Source organism: Rhinatrema bivittatum, chromosome 4, assembly GCF_901001135.1.
Source record: "Rhinatrema bivittatum chromosome 4, aRhiBiv1.1, whole genome shotgun sequence".
Taxonomy (NCBI): domain Eukaryota; kingdom Metazoa; phylum Chordata; class Amphibia; order Gymnophiona; family Rhinatrematidae; genus Rhinatrema; species Rhinatrema bivittatum.
Window position 1 is genome coordinate 140,686,506 of NC_042618.1, and position 26,582 is coordinate 140,713,087.

General features: G+C 47.4%; 1 protein-coding gene across 1 annotated transcript in view; it reads right to left on the bottom strand.

Annotated features, from left to right (window-relative positions):
* TTC6 (tetratricopeptide repeat domain 6) overlaps window positions 1-26,582 on the bottom strand; it is an 832,741-nt gene that overhangs the window by 561,421 nt on the left and 244,738 nt on the right. The window contains exon 9 of the mRNA XM_029598902.1: window positions 4,740-4,844. Within this exon, the coding sequence (XP_029454762.1) occupies window positions 4,740-4,844 (105 nt within the window). The remainder of the gene's footprint in view (window positions 1-4,739; window positions 4,845-26,582) is intronic.

Sequence of the window (26,582 nt, forward strand, 5' to 3'; positions counted from 1 at the left end):
TCTCTTTTCTTCCTGACCCACAGCCCTACTTCTTGTCCCCCTTCCCTCTTATCTCTTGTCCCCTCCTCACCTCTTATCTCTTATCTCTACTGAATTGCCCTGTCCCTCTCTCCACACCCTGTGCCATCTGTTACTCTAAGTTAACCCATATTATCCTACTTAGTGCTAAAGTTAAGGTTACTATTAATGATTTAAATGTTCTAATGTGCCAATGCTCCTTAAAGACCCTATCCGTTCTGTTCCAAATGTTCTTATGTACTCATATTTATATATTCTACTAGACGTTATGTTCTAATGTTACGCCCTAGCCGCAATTGTTCTGTTATTATAATCTTTTGACGCTATGTTTTAATGTAACGCCTTAGACGCGATTGTTCTGTTGTATTGTAAACCGATATGATTTGTAAATCCTGCAAGAATGTCGGTATATAAGAATTCAAAAATAAATAAATAAATAAATAAGATGAAGTAGGCCAGACTGACAAACTAAAGAGTAGCAAATCACCTGGACCGGATGGTATGCATCCTTGGGTACTGAAGGAAGACAAAAATGAAATTTCTGATCTATTAGTTAAAATTTGTAACCTGTCATTAAAATCATCCATTGTACCAGAAGATTGGAGGGTGGCCAATGTAGTCCCAATATTTAAAAAGTGCTCCAGGGGCGATCCGGGAAATTATAGACCAGTGAGTGGATTGAGATACATTGCAGGAAGACCTTGTGAAACTTAAAGATTGGCCATCCAAATGGCAGATTAAATTTAATGTGGACAAGTGCAAGGTGTTGCATATAGGGAAAAATAACCCTTGCTATAATTACACGATATTAGGTTCCAGAAAAAAGATCAAGGCATTATAGTGGATAATACTTTGAAATCGTTAGCTCAGTGTGCTGCAGCATTTAAAAAAGCAAACAGAATGTTAGGAATTATTAGGAAGGGAATGGTTAATAAAAAGAAAAATGTCATAATGCCTCTGTATCACTCCATGGTGAGACCGCACCTTGAATACTGTGTACAATTCTGGTTGCCGCATCTGAAAAAAAATATAGTTGCGATGGAAAAGGTACAGAGAAGGACAACTAAAATGATAAAGGGGATGGAACAGCTCCCCTATGAGGAAAGGCTGAAGAGGTTAGGGCTGTTCAGCTTGGAGAAGAAATGGCTGAGGGGGGATATGATAGAGGTCTTTAAAATAATGAGAGGTCTTGAACGAGTAGATGTAAATCAGTTATTTACACTTTCAGATAATAGAAGGACTAGGGGGCACTCCATGAAGTTGGCAAATAACACATTTAAAACTAATCGTAGAAAATTCTTTTTCACTCAATGCACAATTAAGCTCTGGAATTTGTTGCCAGAGGATGTGGTTAGTACAGTTAGTGTAGCTGGGTTTAAGAAAGGTTTGGATAAGCTCTTGGAGGAGAAGTCCATTAATTGCTATTAATCAAGTTGACTTAGGGAATGGCCTCTGCTACTACTGGCATCAGTAACATGGGATCTTCTTAGTGTTTGGGTACTTGCCAAGTTCTTGTGGCCTGTTTTGGCCTCTGGTGGAAACAGGATGCTGGGCTTGATGGACCCTTGGTCTGACCGAGCATGTCAATTTCTTATGTTCTTATGTTCTCGGCGCTAGCTGCTCCTGCCACTGAAAAATTCCACCCAGCCAGTCATTCTTCATTCACGCCTGCCTTAACCAACTTTTCTTTTTTTTCCTAAAGGCACAGTACTAAAACAAAACTGCACCCAACATAGACAATTCAATACTTTCCTGTTCCTGTGTTTGGCCAGCAGTGAAGGGGAGAAGACCTCAGAAAGAAAGATGGAGCCAGATCCCTTGGGTTTCAGTTCCTCCAGATGCTGCAGGCTGAGACAGGTTGGGGATTGCCAACTCCCCGTTCGCCCATTTCCACCTGAGGGATGGCTCACAAAGATGCCTAACACCCAGACGTGTACCTAGAGTATTTCGCACCTAGGGCGGATTCTTCTTTGGCACCCCTCCCCTCCCAAATATAATTTTAAAATTTCTTAAAATATTTCAAAGCAGCAGACACATCAAATAACATCCAATAATTAAAACTAATAAGGATTTTAAATATCTCCTGTTCTCCATATCTGTCATCATAAGATTATTTAGATTGGGGGCACACATACACAAACACACAATATGCTCCCTCTCTCTCATACACATGCATACATGCTTGGTGAGAGACAGGGTGCATGTGTGTGTGAGAGAGACACCCACTTTTGCTACACCTCTCTCACTCACACAGTTCCTGTGTCTCTCTCACACACAGACATGCTTCTTCCATCTCTCACACATACACATGCTTCCTCTGTGTCTTTCTCTCACACTAACACACACACATAAACACACACACACTTCCTCTATCTCTCTCTCAAGCCACAAACCAGATTCTGTATACAGTGCAACAATGGAAAAATAGAAATCACTATTCCTCAAAATAATACAATCAAGAAAGCAAATGTTGCTTACCTGTAACAGGTGTTCTCACAGGACAGCAGGATGTTAGTCCTCACATATGGGTGAAATCATAGGATGGAATCCAATCACGGAACACTTTTGTCAAAGTTTCTAGAACTTTGCCCTTACCATGTGACAGGGTATCCGTGCCATTGGCCTGCCCCTGTCACATGGTAGGAGCACTGGATGGCCAGCGCCATCTTTACTCATCAGCCCCTATTATAGAGTCTAGTATAATAGGGGCTGATGAGTAAAGATGGCCAGCGCCATCAGCCCCTATTATAGAGTATAGTATAATAGGGGCTGATGAGTAAAGATGGCCGGCGCCATCTTTAAAGATGGCGCCGGCCATCCAGTGCTCCTACCATGTGACAGGGGCCAGCCAATGGCACGGATACCCTGTTACATGGTAAGGGCAAAGGGGCATCGGCGCCATTTTTTTTTAGCGCAGCTGATGCCTGGGAACGGGAAATCGCTCCCCGAGGCCCCTCTGGACCACCAGGTAATTTTAAAAGTTTTTGGGGGGTCGGGAGGGTGGGGGAGGCTAAGGGGGGTCGATTTAAAGGGTCGGGTGGGGTTTTTTTTATCGGGCCATCGGCGCCATTTTAATTAGTGGCAGCCAAAATGGCGCCGATGGCCCGAGAGCGGGAGATCGCGCCGGGACACCCCCCCCCCACTGGACCACCAGGCAATTTAACATTTTGGAGGGGTTCGGGAGGGTGGGGGAGGGTAAGGAATTGGTTTTAAAGGGTCGGGGTGGGTTTAGGGTTTGTTTTGGTGTGCCGGTTTTTCCGCCCTCCCCCAAATAATTCCCGTGCCCTATTTAACGATTTAGGACGATTTACGACGATAAATCGGGGGCATTTGTATTGTATTGTGCACTGTGATGATTTAGAATGATTTTAAAATTATCTGACGATAATTTTAATCGTTCAAAAACGATTCACATCCCTAATGCTGAGCATGCCCAGTAGGTGCCAGTCAAAGTTCTAGAAACTTTGACAAAAGTGTTCCGTGATTGGGCTCCATTCTATGATGTCACCCATATGTGAGGACTACCATCCTGCTTGTCCTGTGAGAAATATTATTCAATCAGAATAGTAAAACTATACTAAAAATATACATTTCAAAACAGCTGATGAATAGAATAATATTCAATAATTAGAAGTTCCTGTACAATTTTTTTTAAATGTTCTAAACAAAGACACATTACTGTCTCACCCAGGCACACACACATGCTCCTCTCTCTCACACCCACTCCCGCATATACATACACAGGCACCCTCTCACACATATGTACCCACAAGCACCCTCTCTCATATATATATATATATATATATATACACATGCACACACACACTCACTCTTCTGTACACTCATCATCTCCTACACACAGGCATCCTCTCGTATGTACACATACACACACACCCTCTCATATGCACAAATACACACACACAGGCTCTCACACAGACAGACACACATAGGATCTCAGACAGACACACATAGGATCTCACACAGACACACACACTTACACACTCTCAAGCAAGCTCTCACTCATTCACACTCATTTACACACATCATGGTCTGTTGTCTTCAAGATTTGGCGGGATGAGCTCCACCTCACCCACATACAGCATCCTCTCCCTCGCCCCCCAAACAGGAAGATCAGTGGGCTGTACAGCCCGAAGATAGTAGGAGGCCCTTGGGCCGTGGTGGAGCTCATCCTGCCACGGCCTGAAGACAACAGGAGATCATGATGTGTGTCAGCTTGTGTGAATGAGTGAGAGCCTGTTTGTGTGTGTATCTGTGTGAGATCCATACGCCTGCACACAGCTTCCGCTCCCTCCCCCCCTTCAAGCAGGAAGATCAGTGGGCCATACTGCAGCAGGAGAGGCCACGAGCCACCAGTGAAGCCTAACCAGCAGCTCATGTCCTCTCCTGCTGCATCTGGCCTCCTGTTATCTTTGGGTTGTATGGCTCATCAATCTTCCTATTTAAAGGGGGGGAGGGAGCGGAAGCTGTGCACGGGCATATCAGACAGAAATACTGAGTGACTGCAGGTGGTACTCTCGGTTTTGTAGCAGTGCCTCAAAATTTTTGTTCTCTGTCTCCAGTTGCTGGTAGGGATGCAAAATCCACTTGCCTGGACTCATCTGGGGTATGAACAGGAACACTGTTTACCAAGTGGAGGCCCAGAAGAATAGTAGTGGTTTGACCCTTCAAAGCTTATTATGCTGTATTAACATAATACATACCGAGATATGTACATCTTCCCAATAAATCTGTTCATCCTGTAAGGCATCTTCCTCCAGAAAATTAGAGATGAAAAATGTACTGACACCAGCATCAGCAAAACTGGTCTATGAGATTAACAAAACATGTATTTTCAAATGATTTTCATTAACACTTCAAAAAGAAAATGCAAACTACTCAATGTGGTAATATTAATGCATAATAGAGAGAACATATATAGGGTCCATTTTCATCTACTGTCCAGCCAGCAAATTAGCCGGATAGACATAATGGGATATTCAGTGGCACAAGTGCACCATTGAATATACCCAATTATCTTAAAGTTAAGAAGATAAATGTATCCGGGTAACTTTAGAAGACTTAGCCAGATAAGTTATCCAGCTAACTTTGAATTTCAGACTTAATCAAATAACTTATCTGACAAACTTATCTCTGCCCCAGAATGCCCATGAATACTCCTTAGTTATACAGCTAAATTTTAGCCAAATTAAGTGGCAAAAATATTCAAAAGCTAGCATTTAGCCAGAAAACTCACAAGTTATCCAGCTAAATGTCATTGCATATGACATACATATCTAATACAAACCTAATAATACATATCTAATAATGGCCAAAACAGACATAAAATCAATAAGGTATTTATTTTCAAAGACATTAGTTTTCAAAGGGATAAAGCTAGCAAGATTAAAACCTTTCAAAAATGACCAGTCTAAGCAGCTAAATTTATCCCCTAATTTTAACTAAGAAACTAAATTTAGTCACTCAAATTCAAGGGTGAAATTAGGTCAAGGGAAAAAGTTAGGAGTCTAGCACTGATTTTCAGAGCTAGCTGACTAACTTTGCTGGCCAACTCTAGGTGCTACAATAGCAGCCCTAAATGTATCTGAATACTCTCCCTACTAACATTTTAAAAAACATGTCTAGCACCTGATCTCCATCATCGCATTTTAAAAGAAAACTGACAGCATTCCAAAATCCCTTTCCTGCCCCCTACATTGTTTTGAAAATAAAGATTGGCGGAATCCCTAATCTGTCTTATGATCCCCTTCAGTATGTGTTGCACTGGAGGTGGACCCTTGGCCTGCTGCAGGATTTGTACGGCCCTCTGGTCGGACTCAGGGAGCGCCTGCCACCAGGAGGCGAAACACACTAGGAGACAGAGACTAGCTGGAGCTTCGCCAATAGCAATCCGGGGTTTCCGCAGGTTGAGCCCTTGGGTACCCGGACCGCCTGGACTTAGAGGGTCTCCCTGAGAGGTAGTGGAGAGTTGTGCCCACCACTAGCAAAGGTGCATGGCTAGTGAAGAATGGACGGACTAGACCTGGATCACTGGAGACCTCCGGAAGGAAACAGGAAGTGAAGGTCCCCTGGGCGAGATAGGCAGCGCCTAAAGGTCTGGTCAGAGGTAGGCCACTAGTCGCGTCCAAGCAAGCTGGTCTGGTTGTCATAGGATCAAACAGAGTATACGAGTGTAGTGCAAGGGTCAAAGCTAGGGTATCAGTCCGAGAATGGTTAGCCAAAGTAAAGGTCAGTTCCGAGATCAGTCCGTATGTGGTCAAGAGAAGCAAAGGTCAGTTCCAGGCAGCGGTCAATGTGGTCAGAGGGCAGGCAGTGGTTAAATGTAGTCAGGCAACTAGAGGTCAGTACCCTGAATCTGACCGAGGAGGTACAACTAGAGGGGGAACGAAGAGCAGGAATCAGGAGAAACGCTCGAACACAAGGAGGACCACGGAAACACAGGAACTCAGGAGCACTGGAATAAGACAGGAACACAGGAACACTGGAACACGACAGGAACACAGGAACGCAGGAACACTGGAACGAGACTGGATCAAGCAGGCACAGGAACAAGGAACAGCAAACTAGCTACACCGAAGTGTTGACTCAATTGCCAAGGTGAAGTTCTGGGGAAGGAGCCTCGTCTTATATGAAGGGACTATGTGATTTATTTATTTATTTATAGTTTTTATATACCGATGTTCCTGTATAATATACATATCATATACATATGTGATGTCATCATTGGGTGCCGCAGACGGGGTTCCTGCGCAGGGCCTTTTAAAGGGACGCATGGTCCGTGCACACGAGCCTAAGGGCGGGGCTGACGCTGTGGAGGATGCCAAGCCCCAGCATGAGGAGCGCTAAGAGTCGGAAGGCTCCGACGGGCTTGGGGATGCCTGGGAGCGCCGTGGATGGTGGGACCTGGCCACGGCTGCTAAAGACGAGGAGCCGGAGCTGGTGGAAGGGAGAGCGAGGTGAGCAGACCCGGTTGCGGCACCAACACAACTGGGACGCACAACAGTACTCTCCCCCTTCTAGGCCTCCCCCTTGCCAGCTAGGGCTTGTTTGGATGTTGATGATGGAAGTTGCGGAGGAGGTTCTTATCCAGGATGTGGTGAGAGGGCTCCCATGAATTTCCTTCTGGCCTGAAGCCCTCCCACAAAAGGAGATAATCCCAGTGGCCTTTACGGTGTCGGACGTCAAGGACTTCTCGCACTTGAAGGGTGTTCTCGGATTCTTCTGAGAGTTGTGTCAGTGGAGGAGGTCTTTGAGAAGACCATGATAATACTAGGGGTTTGAGCAGAGAGACATGGAAGGTGTTATGGATACCAAGACTCGTAGGTAACTTCAATTGGTATATGACAGCTCCCACCCATCATACAACGGGGAATGGTCCCACGTATTTCGGAGCCAGCCGTTGAGAAGGCAACTGGAGATGAATATGTCTGGTGCTGAGCCAGACTCGTTGCCCAGGCAGAAACCCTGGTGCACAGCGATGGGCATCCATCACGCGTTTGGCTCGGTCAGCCGCTTGGCGGAACCGCCCTTTAACCTGGTCCCAGAGGTGACGAATGGTCTGAGCTGTGGACTGGGCTGCTGGTGAAGGTATGCTGATTGGAATTCACAAAAATAGTCGGGGTTGACGGCCAAAGACCACAGAGAATGGTGAAACCTCTGTAGCGGAGTCGACATGGGTGTTCTGAGACAGCTCTGCCCATGGGAGGAGATCGGCCCAATTATCCTGCTGATCACTGACATATGACCTAGGAAGGATTTAAGGGACCGATTGGTCCTCTCGACCTGGCCATTAGCTTGAGGATGGTATGCAGAGGTTAAATTCAGGGATATACTGAACTTTTTACAGAGGGACCTCCAGTATTTTGCGGCAAATTGAGGGCCACGATCAGAAACGATCTCTTGTGGAAGTCCATGGAGATAAAAGATGTGAGTCAAGAAGAGGCGAGCCACTTCCATAGCTGATGGTGGCCCCTGAAAGGGGACAAAGTGGACCATTTTACAGAAATGGTCTATTATGACCCAGATTCAAGTATGCCCCTTGGAAGGGGGCAATTCCACAATAAAGTCCATAGATATACTAGTCCATGGTTCAGTGGGCGCAGGAAGTGGTTGAAGGAGCCCCCAGGGATGCCCAGTAGGGGGCTTTTCTTGAGCACATACAGGGCACAAGTCCACATAGTCCCTGGAGTCTTTGACCATGCTAGCCCACCAATAATGTCGGCGGAGCATTTCAAGAGTTTGGGCTCGGCCGGGATGACCAGCGATTTTGGAGTCGTGGGCCCAAAGGAGTACACGTTCTCTGAGGTGACGGGGCATGGCCGTCTTACCGGCTGGTACAGTAGTAGTAACTGCAAGAGAGATGCAGGCAATGATGTGCGCTGGAGTCTCAGGAGTATCCTCCGACTTTAAAGAACGTGAGAGCGCATCTGCACGGAGGTTTTTTGCCGCCGAGCAGTAGCGAAGCTCGAAGTTAAAGTGTGCAAAGAAGAGAGCCCAGTGGGCTTGTCTTGGATTGAGTAGCTGGGCTATTTTCAAGGGTTCTAGGTTCTTATGGTCAGTAAAAATAGTAAACCGGTGTTGCGCCCCCTTCAAGTCAGGGATGCCATTCTTGGAGGACGAGCTTCACGGCTAGGAGTTCATGGTCCCCAATAGTATAGTTCTGTTCCGTGGGCGAGAACTTATGGAAATAGAAGGAGCACGGGACAAGGGCTCCTTTGGTAGGGTACTGACTAAGGACCACCCCGGCTCTAAATGCATGACATCTACCATGAAGGGGTGGCTAGGGTCTGGATGGCGGAGACATGGACCAATACAGAAGGCTTCTTTCAAAGCTTGGAACTCAGACTGTGCCTTGGGTCTCCAGACCCGAAAGATCAGTTCCTTTCTTCGTCATGGTGGTGAGTGGAGCAGCCAGCGTGGAGTAGTCTGCTATAAAGTGACAATAATAATTTGTGAATCCCAGGAATCTTTGCAGGGCCTGCAATCCTACCAGCTGGGGCCAATCATGGATACCTTGAAGCTTATCTGGATCCATGGTGAACCCTTGACTCGAGATAATGTAGCCCAGAAATGGAAGGCTGGATTGCTCAAAAAGGCATTTCTCTAGTTTAGCGTAGAGGTGGTGTTCTCTGAGTCGCTGGAGAACAGTTTGGACGTGGGAGCGATGGGAATTCAGAACCTTGGAGAAAATTAAAATGTCATCCAAGTACACTACGACGAATGAGTATAGAAGGTCTCGGAAGATCTCATTCATCATTCGCTGGAAGATGGCGGGGGCGTTGCATAGCCTGAAGGGCATAACTACATACTCGTAGTGTCCATCCCGTGTGTTAAACGCGGTCTTCCATATGTCTTCAGGCTGAATCCAGATTAAGTTATAGGCTCCACGCAGGTCCAACTTTGTGAAGATTTGAGCCCCTTGTAGCCAATCAAAGAGCTCACTGATGAGCGGGAGTGGGAACTGGTTCTTCTGGGTAATGGCGTTCAGACCCTGTAGTCAATACAGGGTCTCAGACTCCCATCCTTCTTCTTTACAAAAAGGAACCTGGCACCTGCCGGGGAGGTAGAAGGTCTAATAAAACCCTTAGCTAAGTTTTCTTTAATATATGCAGACATCGCCTGGGTTTCTGGGAGTGAGAGAGGATAGGTCCTGCCCTTAGGTGGTGTGGAGCCAGGTAAGAGTTCTATAGGGCAATTAAACTTCTGGATGGGGGCATGGATATCTGCCTTCTGCTTGGAGAATACATCTTGATATTTCATGTAAGGAATAGGTAACCCAGGAAGGGTTGTTGAAGTTAGTACAGGTATGGGCGGAGACACCTGTCGTAGACACTGACTTTGACATTGAGGGCCCCACTGGATCAATTGAAGTGACTGCCAGTCGAAGTGGGGTGAATGCAACTGAAGCCATGGAAGGCCAAGGACTATGGGGTGTGCCGACCGTTTTAGGATCAAAAGGGTAATTTCTTCTTCATGGAGTGTCCCCATGGTCAGTCGGCTAGCCATGGTACAGTGAGTGATATGGTCAGGTAGAGGTTCTCCGTGGATGGAGGCAATGTGCAGAGGCACCTCCAATGGTTGAGTAGGTATCTATAGGATACCAGTTTCCATGAGGGCGGTGGTGGCAAAGGAATGCACCTCCCTAAGGAGGGAGACAGGCAGCAGCAGTTGAGGGCCAGAAACTGTGGCGCCCAAGCTCGGGACCCCCGCCGGGCTCAGGCATTGGAGTTTCACAGATGTACCAGACAAGTCTGGAGAAGATGGCCAGAACCCCACAGTAGAGGCACAGATCAGACTTTCTTCTTTGGAGGCATTCCACAGGAATAAGGCGACCACGGTTTATCTGCATGGGTTCTTCCGGAGATTGAGAACCCACTGGTAGTGTCTTTAACTTGGGGCTCATAGACCGGGGTGGTCGTAGGGCAGGAGGTCGGAGAGCCTTTACTTCCTGGTACCGTTCCCAGAGATGGTGGTCTATGCACCCGACCAAAGATATCAGTTCTTCCAAGGATGTAGGGATCTCTTGGGCGGCCTCTGCAGTCCAGCTCCTCTGCACCATCAACTCCTGACAGTGAGCCTGAGTCAGTCTGGCGTTCGTAGGGAAATGTCCTTCCTTAGATGCTTTGCTTTCAGCCATTACCACATTTAGATGGTAGTCTTCTCCGGTAACTGAAGCTGCATAGAGAAATCCTGACTGTGTTCTCCATCATGCCAGCAATGTGCACTGAGGAAGACACATATGCACACTTGCCCCCGGAACCACTTCTAAGGTAGCTATTCTAAACAGAACACCTGCAGGTAAGACCATACTGCCAGGCGAATTGCTTCTGTCAATCGCTTCACCTGTGTTATCCATTTCTGAATGCGACCTCCAACAGGAACACTCTGCCTAGCCTCATGTCGAAACAAACACCAAGATATTCCAGCGTCTAAGATGGCTGTAACTTACTCTTGGTCAAATTCACCACCCGACCTAGAAATTGCAGCAAGGAAACCACCTTGCACAAAGCCTGAAGACTCTCTCCATGGCCTTGGCCCAAATTATCCAAATGTCTAAGTATGCGTGGACCAGAAAATCATCTTGTCTCGACAGTGTCACTACCACCACCAGGATCTTGGAGAAGGTCCTGGGCGCAGAGGCCAAACCAAAAGGTAGCACTCAAAAACTGATAATGTCACCCAAAACATCGAACCGCCAAAGCGATAATGCTCCAGTCAAATGGGAATATTTAGATATATTTCTGACAATCCTGAGACATATGAAACTCCTCCGACTATACTGCCATTATCACTGAGCGAGCCACTCACATAGATGACTTCCTTTAGGACCAGGATGGGCGAAAAAAAATCTCCTTCTTGGGTATAATGAAATAAATGGAATAATGGCCTGTATTTTCTTGTGACTTAAGAACTGGAACCATGGATCCCCCAGCTCAGGGGCCTCAACAATGTAACCTCCACTGCCAGCCTCATTTCTGGAGAGTCACAGGGAGATGCCATGAAGTTGTCCTGAGGAACGCACACTTCCCGAGCACGGCCATTCCTTGTTGTTGGGTTTGTGGCATATTGTGAACTCTTGATCGAAGTGGCAATGACTCCTCCCACGGGGAGGGGCCCTATGGGGAACCACAACGATTGGCTAGACTCTAGTAAGCAAACACTGAAGAGAGAAAGCTTTATTGTACTGCTGATGTAAGTTGAATCTTGCTTCAAGGAAGGGATAGTACTGTAGGCCAGCGATATCACAGTAAGCTCAGACAGTCTCTATAGATGATGGTCTCACCCGGATGTTGCAAGGTTGAGTAGTGTTCCACAGCTCGGGATAAGCCAAACCAGAAGGGTGGAATAAGGAGAGCTGGAGCGTAGCGATACTCACGGAGTGGCAGTGCTGGTAACTTCCTTGGTAGAAGAATGGAGAGAGGGACCCGAGGTCCGAGGTGCAGGATACCCTGAGCAGGATAGGCCCTCGAGGAGCAAGTACTTAGGAGCGCCAAAGGATCCTGGAAGAAAGTAGATAGGACTCCCAAGGAACGGGTGTCCTAGGTTAGGTAGTTGAACGCCGAAGGGCAGATAGAAGCGAGAGGCCCCCGAGGAGCGGATATCCAGAGCTTCCGTAGGAGCGAGTTACCTCGGAGGGTAGAGAGGAATCCAAGCGAGCAGCTTAGAAGCAGTCAGAGTAGCAAAACCGAAGTCCTTGCTAACACGTTGGGCTATAGCGAAGTGGAGGTTTAAATGCCAGGAGGTGCTGACGTCATGCGGTGGGGATGCCCCTGAGGTTCCCGCCGTGACATATTCAAAAGCGTAGGTGGCATGCGCGTGCGCCTAGGAGACCTCAGGAATAAGCATGGCAGACGGGGACACCCATGCTGTGTCGGAGGTGCCGAGAGTTTCGGCAATCAGCACTAGAGGCAGCCATCCTTCCCAGGGAGGAGGAAAATGGTAGAAGAGAGGAGAGGCAGAGCGGTCGCAGCAGTCTGCGACCGACGGACGCAACAATAGCCCCTTTCAAAGGGCCCCCTCCAGGACCTCTTCCTGGTGGTCTGGGTTTTCGAGGATGTGTGAGATGAAATTGACGTACCATGTCTTTATCCATGATGTTGGCCAGAGGTTCTCATGAGTTTTCTTCTGGTCCATAGTCCTCCCAGGAGATGAGGTATTCCCACATCTTAAAAACTTAAAACATGGCTCTTCCGACAAGCCTACCCTGATTAAATACACTGACTTCCGCAAGTATCTTGCCTACGCCTTGCATAATCCTGTAAATAGTCCGTTGCAGTTTTATTTATTGCTCTAATTCCTGCTCCTCCTGCTCTATGTATACTCCTCCTTGTTCGCCCTCCCTGTTCATTGTAATTTCTGCCTTTTAAGTTACATTGTAAACCGGTATGATGTATGCATACTAATACCGGTATATAAAAGTTTTTAAATAAAATAAATCTTGCCTCTCTTACGGACATCCAAGATGTCATCTACGGCATATTCAATGTTGTCCTCCATGTCCAGATTTGTGGGTTCTGGGGTCCTCTTGGAGAACTCTGAGAGCATTAAGGGTTTTAACAGAGAGACATGAAAAGCGTTGTGTATTCTCATAGATGTAGGTAGTTTTAGACTGTATTTCAGATTTCCCAAGTGCCAAAGGATAGCAAAAGGTCCTACATAGCGAGGCGCAAAGTGTGCTGAAGGTAGTTTAAGATGAGGAACTTGGTACTCAGCCAGACTTTGTCTCCAGGCTAAAACTGAGGTGCCTCTCGATGGTGAGCATCGTAGATCTTTTTTGCTTTCTGACCTGCTTTGAGGAGCAGGTCCTTCGTTTGCTTCCAAAGCTGAGATAGCTCTGCTGAAGTAGCCTGTGTGGCAGGAGAAGCCACTGATAAAATAATTGGCAGAGGAGGAAGCGGTTGTCGTCCAAAGACGAGTTGGAAGGGAGAAGACCTTGTAGATGTAGCAGGATGCGAATTGATAGCAAATTCTGCCCAAGGCAGCAGTTCTGTCCAGTCACTCTGTCTTGAGTTAACGTCATTCTTTCAGTCTGACCATTAGACTGAGGGAGGTAAGCGAGGACAAGTCTAAGGAGATATCAATTTTTTACATAAGGCTCTCCAGAATTTGGCAGTGAATTGTACTCCTCTGTCAGACAGAATATGCTTAGGCATTCCATGAAGGCGGAAGATATGTTTGAAGAGTTTTGCTAACTCCACAGCAGAAGGTAATCCTGGTAAAGCTACGAAATGTGCCATCATGGAGAAGCAGTCAACGGTGACCCAAATGGTATTGTTCCTGTTGGAGAGTGGTAAGTCTACCACAAAATCGGTTGCTATATGTGCCCAGGGTTCATCTGGGACTGGCAGGGGTTGTAGCAGACCCCACAGATGTCCGGCTGGTGGCTTTTGCTTGGCGCAGACAGCACAAGAACCCACATAAGCTTGTACATCCTTTTTCATGGTTGGCCACCAGTAATACCGCTGTAACATAGCCAAAGTGCGACTCTGTCCAGGATGGCCGGCTAGGCCATCCTGGACAGTGTGCCCACTGTTGAAGTGGGCACACTATTCCCTGGCGGGAATAGTGTGCCCACTTCAACAGTTTCTTCCTTTGATTTCTAGCCACAACCGTCTTCCCAGCGGGTACGACATGAGTGGCTGCAAGAACCACTCTCCCGGGGTCAATGATATGACGGGGTTCGTCAGGCACATCCTGAGGTGAGAAGGATCATGACAGGGCATCAGCCCGAGTGTTCTTCTCTCCTGGACGGTTTTTCAAGAGGAAATCGAATCTGTTAAAGAAGAGAGACCATCTTACTTGATGGTGATTGATTCGTTGAGCGTGTCTAAGATACTCCAAGTTCTTGTGATCGGTGTTCACTACTATCTGGTCTTGTGCGCCTTCCAGCCAAGGGCGCCATTCCTCAAAGGCCAGCTTGATTGCGAGTAATTCTTTGTCTCCGATTCCATAATTTCTTTCGGCAGGCGAGAATCGCCTTGAGAAGAAGGAGCAGGGATGGAGCACATTGGATTCGCTGTACTGGCTCAAAACCGCTCCCACACCGACGTACGATACGACGAACTCGACGATAAATGGGCGATGCGGGTCTGGATGATAGAGGCATGGCTTCTTTTGAAAAGCCTCTTTGAGAGTCAAACAGGCTGATATAGCTTCAGGTGACCAGTTGGCGAGATTGGCTCCCTTTCTAGTCATAGCAGTGAGAGGAACTGTCAATGATGAGTAGTTCTTAATAAAGGAACAGTAGTAGTTTGTGAAGCCCAAGAAGCGGCGCAGCGCCTTCAGGCCTGTAGGTTGGGGCCAATCCTGGATGCTTTCTAATTTCTTAGGGTCCATCTGAAACCCGTTTTTAGAAACAATGTAGCCCAGGAAGGGTACAGACTCCTTGTGGAACTCGCACTTCTCTAGTTTTGCGTATAAGTGGTATTACCGCATGCGTCTTAGAACATTCTTGACGTCCTCTTGATGTGTTTGTAGATCTTGTGAGATCAAAATATCATCAAGATATACTACTACACATTGATATAGTAAGTCCCGTAAGATGTCGTCCATCATATTTTGAAAGACTGCAGGTGCGTTACTTAATCTGAAGGGCATGACAAGATATTCGAAGTGTCCATCGTGGGTATTAAAAGCTGTCTTCCATTCGTCTCCTTCACAAATTCGCACCAAATTATAAGCTCCTCTGAAATCCAGTTTAGAAAATATCTTGGCTCTCTGGAGTCTGTCAAATAGTTCAGAAATCAAGGGCAGGGGATACCGGTCCTTGATGATAATTTCATTCAGACCCCTGTAGTCGATGCAGGGACGTAAGGTGCCATCCTTTTTCCCTACAAAAAAGAATCCCGCACCAGCCAGGGATTTGGAGGGTCTGATGAATCCTTTTTGAAGGTTCTCTTGTATATAGGTGGACATGGCCTTAGTCTCAGTTGCAGAAAAAGGGTAAACTCTTCCCTTTGGAGGCTCTGCATTAGGTTTCAGGTTTATAGCGCAGTCAAAACCTCTGAGTGGAGGGAGTACATCTGCTGCTTGTTTAGAGAAGTGTTGTGTCCATCGGTGCCCGACGCCTTCTCTCCGCCCTCCTTTCCTCTCTGGCACCTCCCTCTCCGACTGCAGCATGATTGGCTGCCATGGCATTCTTCTGCCGCAAGTCTTCGGGCGTTCCCCGACCGGCTTGACGCTGATATCCGCCATGTTCCTGGAGGCCTAGGGACGTGCGTGCGGTGCGGCCCCGACTGAAGTACCAGCAATGGCGCGAACCTCGGGGGCATCCCCTGAAGATGACGTCATCCGCGACAGATATTTAAAATCTCAGTATTTGCTAACACATCGAGTTAGCAAGGATTGACAACGGACTCGCTTAGTCTTTCTAAGCAACTCTGCCTCCTCGGACTTACCAGAGGTACCCGCTCCTCGGGGGCCTCGCTCTCTCCTTTGTTTTTCAGGTGACAGTCTGGAACCGGTACTCACTCCTTGAGGGCCCTTGTTCCCAGACTTGCTTCATATACTCTTCTGCCTGGAAGTCATCACTACCAACTATATCAGCTATATCAGTGAGTTACCATCGTTCTCTCTGAGCCTTCCCTTGAACCAGGTACTTGCTCCTCGAGGGCCTACACATTCCAGTGCCTGGGCTTTATTGGGACATTGTGTGAGTGTTACCATCTGTATACCCTGCCTACTCACTATATCTCAGTTTCTCCACAGCTCAGCCTCCAGGGATCGCTGTTCCAGTATCTGAGGGACTACAGCCCAGCCAGGCTTTCCAGCTCACTACTGCCATCTCTGGTAGTTCAATATATTGTTTAATAAAAGAACTAGTGTGTTTCTATCTCCAAACTCTGAGCCTGACCGGTGGTCCCTCGTGGGATCTTCACCTGGAGGCGTGGTCATCTGCCACCGGCCCAAGGATCCACCCACAACTATAACAGAGACTGCTAACTCCCTAGCAGATTCTGAACAGATTGCTAACTCCTGTCTGATTGCTCCTCCCATCAGGCAGCAGATTGAGAACAAGAAGACATCCTGGAAGGAGTCGTATTGTGGAGGTAAGCCAGGTAACAATGGTGTAGTGGGCATGCAAATTAGCGTCGAGACTTCCATGAGACACCGACCATGACAACCAGCTCCCCACTGGGATAATTCCAGCATGGCCCAATAAAACTGTGGCATATGATCTTGTAGCCAAGGCAGTCCAAGTACCACTGGGTGCATGGCCTTTTCCAATACGAGGAAGGAAATGGATTCAGAGTGTAAAGCTCCGGTGCGCAGGCCAATGGCCTGGGTAATCAGTGAAACTTCTCCAGGAAGTGGTTTCCCATGGATTGAAGACAATAGCAATGGCTTAGTTATTGGTGTGGTAGGAATCCGTAGATGTTCCACTAAGCGTTTTAAGATGAAATGTCCTCCGGCTCCAGAGTCTATGAGAGCAAGGGTCTGAAATTCAAGGCTTCCGCAGAGCAGTAAGACTGGTAAAGATAATGGAGGGGTTGGAGAGGTGAGGTCGAGAAGAACTCCTCCTGCAGATCCTAGGCCCATCAGTTTCCCGGACAGATGGAACAGGTTTGGACGGCGTGGCCAGATTGGCCACAGTACATGCATAACCCCATGCATTTGCAAAAACGTCTTTCTTTAGAAGTTAAATGACTTCGGCCTAGTTGCATAGGCTCGTCTTCTTCTAAGGGAACAGACGGTAGGCTTGAGGCAATTGGCACAGGTTTAGGATGGTTAGCTCCAGAGGCGGACTTTCGAGGACTCCTACCCTCTTGAGTTTGGTCTCGAATACGGCGGTCAATTCTCCCGGCCAGTTCCATAAGAGACTCAAGGGTATCAGGCAGATCACAAGACACCAGTTTGTCCTTCAAGTGAGAGTTGAGGCCCTCCATGAAGATAGCATGTTGACAGCCAGTGTCCCAGTACTAAAGTCTTGAATTCGATTACATAGTATTAGAGTTGCTGCTCGAAATTAGCAATCTGTTATTGGTTAGACTGCGGAGTAGCAATCTGTTGTAGGAGCTGCTAGGAATTAGTAGTCTGTTAGGGTTTGCTCCTCCCAAGGGGACGAGTTAGCAATCCTGTTGAGCTTTGCTCCCCCAGAGGGGAGGAACTAGCAATCTGTTAGCGACTCTGCTAGGGTTAGCAATCTGTTGGCAAACTGTTATGGAGTTGCTCCCCAGAGGGGAGAGGTCAGCAACCATATAAGATCGGTTATTCCAGACAGGAAGAGTTAGTATCTGTTATGGAACTCCGCACAGAGTGGTAACCTGATATACGAGAGTTCCCCAGAAGGGAGGTGTTGGCCATCTGTATGGTTCCTGCTAAGAAGTAGCAATTGGTTATGATACAGTTCCTGAGGAAGGAGATGTTAGTGACAGTTGACGGTTAGACTGCAAGGTAGCAGTTTGTTGTACTCAGCTCTTGAAGTGTGAGAGATGAGCACTCTAATGTAGAACGTGAATCCTTAGACCGATGGCAGATGACAGCGCCCTCAGGAGGATATCATGAGAGGGACCACCGACTAGGCTAGAGTATGGAGACAGACACAGATAGTTCTTTATTAGACAGGTAGTAGAACCACCAGAGGTGGCAGTAGTGAGCTGATGTGCCCGGCAGGGCTGAAGTCCCTCAGATCCTGGAACTGCTATCTCCGGGTTTGCTGAGCTGTAGAGAGAGACTCATAGATAGTGAGTAGATAGGGTATGCTGGATACATAACCAGAAGTAGATGATACACTCACATAGATTAATAAGAAGGCTCAGTAGCTGGAGAGAGTTAGGTCCTCGAGGAGCGAGTACCTGGTTCCAGGGACAGCTCTGAGAGAGCGATGGTAACTCACAGTTATCTATCTCTGTAATGGTTTCTAGGCAATAGAGAATAGTTAGTATATTGAGGAACAGGAGCCTCTAGGCGAGTACTGGTTCCTATATGCAAACTGAAATAAGAACTCACAATATCTGTATATGAAACAGCTTCTGAAATAGAAGAGAGTCTTCAGAGAGAGTACCGGTTCTTATCTGCAATCTGTAATAACTCACGATCTCCGTACCTGCGATAGCGTCTTAGACAGAAGAGAATCTTCAGAGTTCTAGGAACATGGGCCCTCAAGGAGTGAGTACCAGTTCCTATATGCAAATGGAATAGAAACTCACAATGTTCACGTCTGCGATCACTTCCAGGCAATAGGGAGTCTTCTGAGCATTCAGGGACGTAGGCCCTCGAGGAGCGAGTACCAGATCCCGTCTTAACAATCTGAAAACAAGAGAAGAGAGCGGGTACCCCTGGTAAGTTCGAGGAGGCAGAACAGCGGAGAATGAAGCGGGTCGAGATGATCCCCGCAATCAATCCCTTACTAACTCAATTTGTAAGCGTAAGCAAAGCCCTTTTATGTTGGAAGCGGATGACGTCACCATGAGGGGACGCCCCCGAGGTTCGCGCCCTTGCTGGTACAAACTTCGGAGTGCGCGCGCGTGCATGCACCCAACGTCATCAGGAATATGGTGGATCTGCAGAATCAGGCCAGCCCAGGGACTCTGGGAAGAAACGGCAAGGAGAAGCCGCGGCAGCAACTGTCCATTAGACCCGAAGGGAGTCGCCTTAGAGGTAGAGAGGGTGGAGCGAGGGCAAGAGCAGGCACGAACGCAACAATACCCCCCTTCAAAGGGTGATCTCCTCTTCGGGTACCAGTTTAGATATCAAGGATGTGCAAGGTGGAACTATAGAAGCATCTCTATCCAAGAAGTAGGTCTGAGGCTCCCAACAATGAAATTGGCCGAAGCCTTTCAAAACAGAAGGCAATCCAAGCTCAACCTCTGTACGAACATCCAGAATCTCTTATCTTGAGTTCAACTTCGTAATTTATACACGATGACAGATGGATGTTGAGATTTTTAAAAGAATCATGCAGAGTACATGATGACATCAGCAGCACTGGGATGAGTTGCTGTGGACTTCACTGAAGTTTCAGTGGAAGTGGTGATGTAGAAAAATGTCTAAAGTCCACTTCTGGGTAATTCTTCCGCAGAATGCTGGAAGGGAGATGACGGCAATACCAGCAAAATGAACAGGCTGATGGATGGAGATATCTTCATCCTCGGAATCAACAGTGCTGTAACCTCCAGCACGACTTCCGAGTGAACCAAACGTAAAAGCTGGTGGCTAGAGATATCTTCTTCTTCGGAACTGATGGTAGCACCAGCAGACAAACAGGCTGGTAGTTAGAGATATCTTCCTCTTCCAAATCAACATTGCTGTAGTCCTTCAGCATGACTTCCGAATAAACTGATTGTAGCAGATATCTCAAAAAAGAAGTCCAAGAAGATAGTGAAGATGTAGAGCACCATCTAGCTATGGCGAACATAGCAACTGCTATGAATAACAGCAGGTAATAGAAGAATTGCTGGGGATGTTGATAAGATCCTCAAAAGAAGTGGTGGTGTAAAGAATCGTCCAAAGCCCACTTCAAGTTGTGATGCAATAATGGATCTTCAAATTTGCTGAATGGATTCCTCAGGTCTTCCACAAGACGACTGAGAATAAAGTTGCCTCCTGCCCCTGAGTCCTTTAGGGCAGAGGTCTGAACCATCACTGGTTAAGGGGGTCACAAAAACTGGACAAGAGAGTGGAGGAGATATCGCTGTAGAGCCCAAGAACAATCCTCCTGCAGGACTCAGGCTTGTCCGTTTCCCGGATGAATAGGGCAACAGAAACATCATGGCCTGGCTAACCACAGTACATGCACAGGCCATTCTTCCTCTGAAATCTTCTCTCTTTAGAGGTCAAGTGACCATGACCAGGTTCCTTCGGTTCTTTTTTCTCTACAGCAGGAAGTGCTGAGCCCATTCGTAGTGCAGGAGCACTGGTTTGTTTCAACCCAGGTAACACCTTAGGCCGGAGTTCCTTCACCTTGTGTCGGAGCCACCAGTCAATCTGAGTAGCTAAGGCTATCAATTCTTCCAGCGAGTCAGGTGTCTGACGAGCAGCCAGCTCATCCTTCACGCAGGTATCCAGGCCTCTGCTTCAAGTCCACTAAAGCAAACCCGGCAACAGATATACGAGCAGGGTCATCAAAAATGGATTTAAACAAGTCCATAAATCCTTCTATGTCATGCAAAATAGGGTCCTTGCATTCCCACAAGATAGATGCCCCCAACAAGGCTCTCCCATCCAAGTATGACAAAATGTAGCTGGTCTTAGAGAGGCCTGTGGGAAACAATGAAGGTTGTAAAGTGAAATGCAAGCTGCACTGGTTCAAAAAGCCCCGAGTCTTCTGGAGTTCTCCGGAGAATCAAATAGGTGCCGCCAGTGGAACAGCTGTCTTTAAGGTTACCTCTTGTAACTGACCTTCTTGTGTAGAAGCTGTGCCTTGTATCTTCTGAGTGTGAAGCTGAAGAAAGGCTGCAGTAAGTTTCTCCAAGGTTTCTTGCTGTTCTGAGATGCATTGAGCCAGGCCCGGAATAGCCTGCAAAGCACAAAGGTAAGCCAGGTCCATGGGCTACTGACATCCAATACTTAGCTGGGTTTCCAGGAGTACTGCTTCTCCAAATTCTTTTCTTTAAAGCCAAATTCACTGGCGTTAACTTCACCAAATGTTAAGCCAAATGTAGCTTCTCCAAATTTTAAAGCCGGATTCACTGGAGTTAACTTCACCAAATTTTAAAGCCGGAATTACTTCTCCAAATTTTAAAGCCGGATTCATTGGAGTTAGCAATCTGTTACCTTTTCTGCTAGGAGTTAGCAATCTGTTATCAGTTAGACTGTGGAGTAGCAATCTGTTGTAGGAGCTGCTAGGAATTAGCAATCTGTTAGGGTTTGCTTCCCCCAATGGTCAGGAGTTAGCAATTCTGTTGAGCTTTGCTCCCCGAGAGAGGAGGAGCTAGCAATCTGTTAGCGACTCTGCTAGGGTTAGCAATCTGCTGGCAAACTGTTATGGAGTTGCTCCCCAGAGGGGAGTGGTCAGCAACCATATAAGATTGGTTCTTCCAGAGAGGAGGAGTTAGTATCTGTTATGGATCTCCGCACAGAGTGGCAACCTGATATACGAGAGTTCCCCAGAAGGGAGGTGTTGGCCATCTGTATGATTCCTGCTAAGAAGTAGCAGCAATTGGTTATGATACAGTTCCTGAGGAAGAGATGTTAGCGACAGTTGAGGGTTAGACTGCAAGGTAGCAGTTTGTTGTACTCAGCTCTTGAAGAGTGAGAGATGAGCACTCTAATGTAGAATAGTGAATCCTTAGGCCGATGGCAGATGACAGCGCCCTCAGGAGGATATCATGAGAGGGGCCACCGACTAGGCTGGAGCATGGAGACAGACACAGATAGTTCTTTATTAGACAGGTAGTAGAACCACTAGAGGTGGCAGTAGTGAGCTGATGTGCCCGGCAGGGCTGAAGTCCCTCGGATCCTGGAATTGCTATCTCCAGGTTTGCTGAACTTTAGAGAGAGACTCATAGACAGTGTGTAGACAGGGTACGCTGGATACATAACCAGAAGTAGATGATACACTCACATAGATTAATAAGAAGGCTCAGTAGCTGGAGAGAGTTAGGTCCTCGAGGAGCGAGTACCTGGTTCCAGGGACAGCTCTGAGAGAGCGATGGTAACTCACAGTTATCTATCTCTGTAATGGTTTCTAGGCAATAGAGAATAGTTAGTATATTCAGGAACAGGAGCCTCTAGGCGAATACTGGTTCCTATATGCAAACTGAAATAAGAACTCACAATATCTGTATATGAAATAGCTTCTGAAATAGAAGAGAGTCTTCGGAGGGTTTTAGGAACATGGGCCCTTGAGGAGCGAGAACCGGTTCCTATCTGCAATCTATAATAATAACTCACGATCTCCATACTTGCGATAGCGTCTTAAACAGAAGAGAATCTTCAGAGTTCTAGGAACATGGGCCCTCAAGGAGCGAGTACCGGTTTCTATCTGCAATCAATAATAATAACTCATGATCTCCATACCTGCGATAGCGTCTTAGACAGAAGAGAATCTTCAGAGTTCTAGGAACATGGGCCCTCGAGGAGCGAGTAACGGTTCCTATATGCAACTGGAATAGAAACTCACAATGTTCACGTTTGCGATCACTTCCAGGCAATAGGGAGTCTTCTGAGCATTCAGGGACATAGACCCTCGAGGAGTGAGTACCGGATCCCGTCTTAGCAAGCTGAAAACAAGAGGAGAGAGCGGGGCCCCCGAGGAGCGGGTACCCCTGGTAAGTTCGAAGAGGCAGAGCAGCGGAGAATGAAGCAGGTCGAGATGATCCCCACAATCAATCCCTTGCTAACTTGATTTGTAAGCATAAGCAAAGACCTTTTATGTTGGAAGCAGATGACATCACAACAGGGGGACACCCTCGAGGTTCACGCCCTTGCTGGGTCAAACGTTGGAGCGCGCACACGCCCTACGTCATCAGGAACATGGCGGATCTGCAGCGTCAGGCCAGCCCGGGGACTCCGGGAAGAAACTGTGAGGAGAAGCTGCGGCAGCAACTGTCCATCTGACCCAAAAGGAGTCGCCTCAGAGGTAGAGAGTCTGGAGCGAGGGCAAGAGCAGGCATGAATGCAACACATAGTCTGTAAGTGGCTTATTGCCTTGCTAGAGGTTAAGCAGAGAAGATCCAGCGATGGTCTGGCGAGCCAGGTCATCGAAGAAAGACTTAAAAAGTTTCAGAAATCCTGATAGGTCATTCAGGATAGGATCTTCACATTCCCATAAAGGTGAAGCCCAAACCAAGGTTCTTCCTTCAAGTAGAGATAGGATATAGGTGGTCTTGGAAGCTTCTGTGGGAAAGAGGCTAGGCTGCAAAGAAAAATGCATTCTGCATTGGTTGACAAACCCTCTACACATCTTTGCTTCGCCCATGAAGTGGGTGGACTTGGATAACGGTATGGTGGTCTTGACAGTCACCACCGGAGGCAGCAATTCTTTCACTGGAGTTGCTGAAGTATTCAGTTGTGCATGTAACTGATTGAAGGCAGTAGCTAGGCTTTCCAGAGACTTTTGTTACTCAGTGATCCTCTGGGCTAGGCCAGGAATGGCCTGCAAGGCCGCAAGCTGAGCCGAGTCCACAGAGTTAGCAATCTGTTCGGTTTGTGGCATATTGTGGACTCTTGGTTGAAGTGGCGATGACTCCTTCCACGGGGAGAGCCCCCGTGGGGAACCACAATGATTGGCTAGACTCTAGTAAGTATACACTGATGAGAGAAAGCTTTATTGTACTGCTGATGTAAGTTGAATCTTCCTTCAAGGAAGGAATAGTACTGTAGGCCAGCGATATCACAGTAAGCTCAGACAGTCTCTATAGATGATGGTCTCACCCAAATGTAGCAAGGTTGGGAAGTGTTCCACAGCGCGGGTTAAGCCGAACCTGAAGGGTGGAATAAGGAGAGCTGGAGCGTAGCGATACTCACAGAGTGGCAGTGCTGGTAACTTCCTTGGTAGAAGAATGGAGAGAGGAACCCGAGGTCCGAGATGCAAGATACCCTGAGTAGGATAGGCCCTCGAGAAGCGAGTACTTAGGAGTGCCAAAGGATCCTGGAAGAAAGTAGATAGGACCCCCGAGGAGCAGGTATCCTAGGTTAGGTAGTTAGACCCCGAAGGGCAAATAGAAGCGAAAGGCCCCCGAGGAGCAGGTACCCAGAGCTTCCATAGGAGTGAGTTACCCCAGAGGTTAGAGAGGAATCCAAGCGAGCAGCTTAGAAGTGGTCAGAGTAGCAAAACCGAAGTCCTTGCTAACTCGTTGGGCTATAGCGGAGCGGAGGTTTAAGTACCCAGAGGTACTGACGTCATGCGTTGGGGACGCCCCAGAGGTTCCCGCCATGACATATTCAAAGACATAGGTGGCGTGCGTGCGCGCGCCTAGGAGGCCTTAGGAAGAAGCATGGCGGACAGGGACGCCCATGCTGTGTCAGAGACCCCAAGGGTTTTGGCAATCAGCACCGGAGGCAGCCTTCCTTCCCAGGGAGGAGGAAAATGGTAGAAGAGAGGTGAGGCAGAGCGGTCGCAGCCGTCTGTGACTGACGGAAGCAATACTTGTCACCTCCAGAACCCACTAGTTTGACATGATCTTGACCCACCCCCAATAAGAGGAGACAGGTGAACCCCTAGCTTTAGTTCTAGGAGGTAGGCCAGTACACCTTCATTGAGGGTGGTCAGGAAGCATCTGCCATCTGAGCCTACACCCCATCTGGGCTACCTGGGTCGCAAAGACTGAGACCTCAGAGGTCAAACCCTCTGAGAAGGCGCTTCTGTGTAGGGTCGAAAATGATAGAAACCCCTAGCACAGCCCCTCATGCCAAAACAGCGAGATGCCTGCTTTTAATCCTCTGGTAAACAAGGAACTTGGGACTCACCCCACCTATTGGCATTTACTCTAACTCACTCCCAGAACCAAGAGTAATCCTTTAAGGACAATTTCATAAGATTATACTTTTAAATTGCAGGAGCCGACCAATCTCAGCCACAGCTGATGCATGGCCACTAACACCGAAGCCACCCATCTGGCAGAGAGAGGGACCAAGGAGCAGCCTGCATCTGCCAGAAAGGCAGCAGCCAATTCCATCACTGCCCTGGTATTCCAACTAATCTCATTGACTTCCTGAGATAGAAGCAAACAAATACAAGTCACCATGGAGCAGTCAGAGGCTAACTGCAATTCATTGCCACCCCTTCAAGGTCTATGTAAGGATAGCCTCAACTCTCCTATCTTGCGCATCTCCAATGCTGCTCCCCCTTCTGCAGGAGCACTTGGAGACTGTTCACACCAGCACATCCATTTTCAGAAAACGCAACTGCTCTCTCTTGCTGTCAGATTCGAGAGTACAGACTTACCGAGGCTCATCCCCCTTTATCATTAATTTCCAGAGCACCCCATTCAAGGCCAATCAAGGCACTAAAATGAGATTCTTCTTTGGCTCAGACATAGAAACAACACCTGGCACTCCCAGGATATCAGAGTCATAGACTCATCTATATGACTCCAAACCTAGAGGAATGTATCTATACTCCAGGGAGTAAAGGTTGCCCTCATCATTGGGGTTAGCAGGGTCCTCATCAGTGGAACCTGCAGTAGGCTGAGGCATACTATTTATTTATTTATTTATTTTTGGTTTTTATATACCGGAAGTTCCTGTATACAATACATATCACTCCGGTTCACATTTAACAAAGATAACTATCGCCGGGGAGGCGGTTTACATGGAACATATCGAATATAATGAACGGATAATAATCAAAGTACAATCTATTATGAAACCACTAAGATCAACTTAGAAAACAACTTGAAACATATAACTGACGCAATATGAACATTACAATATTGCTGTAAGACAAGGCTGGATGTTTGTTCTTCTTGCTTTTAGCTCTCTGGGAAAGCTTGATGGAAAAGCCAAGTCTTGAGTTTCACTTTGAAAGTAGTATGGCACGGTTCAAGGCGGAGGTCCGGTGGTAGTGAGTTCCAGAGAGACGGGCCCGCTGTGGATAGAGCGCGTTTCCTCAGGGTAGATTTTGCTGGTTGGGTGATCATTCTGTTCTGGTATGCCCTTCTGGTTGGTTTGTTAGAAGAGTGTAGTTGAAGCTGGAAAGTTAAGTTGAGTGGGGAGATGTTATGTAGTGCCTTGTGAATCAACTCGCAAGTCTTGAACTGAATCCTATATTTGATGGGAAGCCAGTGGAGATGCTGGAGGATTGGGGTGATATGGTCCCTTTTTTTGGCATTGGTAAGGATACTCCAACATTTGTCCACAGCACCAGACTTTCAGGGATTCTGCAGCCTGCACTCCTGAACTTCCAAGCTTACCTGGTTCTACCAAACATTAAGAGGGACTACAGCCTTTGAAAATTCTAAAACCAGGGGGCATCAGAGAGGTGCCCACTGAGAAGTCATCCCCTGCTGAAATTCCAGTTAGAGGAGCTTCAAAACCAGGTAAAACTTCTGACAGATCCCTCTCCTGTCCCTTTCCCGCATCCTGCTAGGAAGGGCCGGGCTCAGCCAAATTCCACGGAAGTCAACTCTCCTTGAGCCTCCAGGCAGCAAGATAAGATTAGAGCG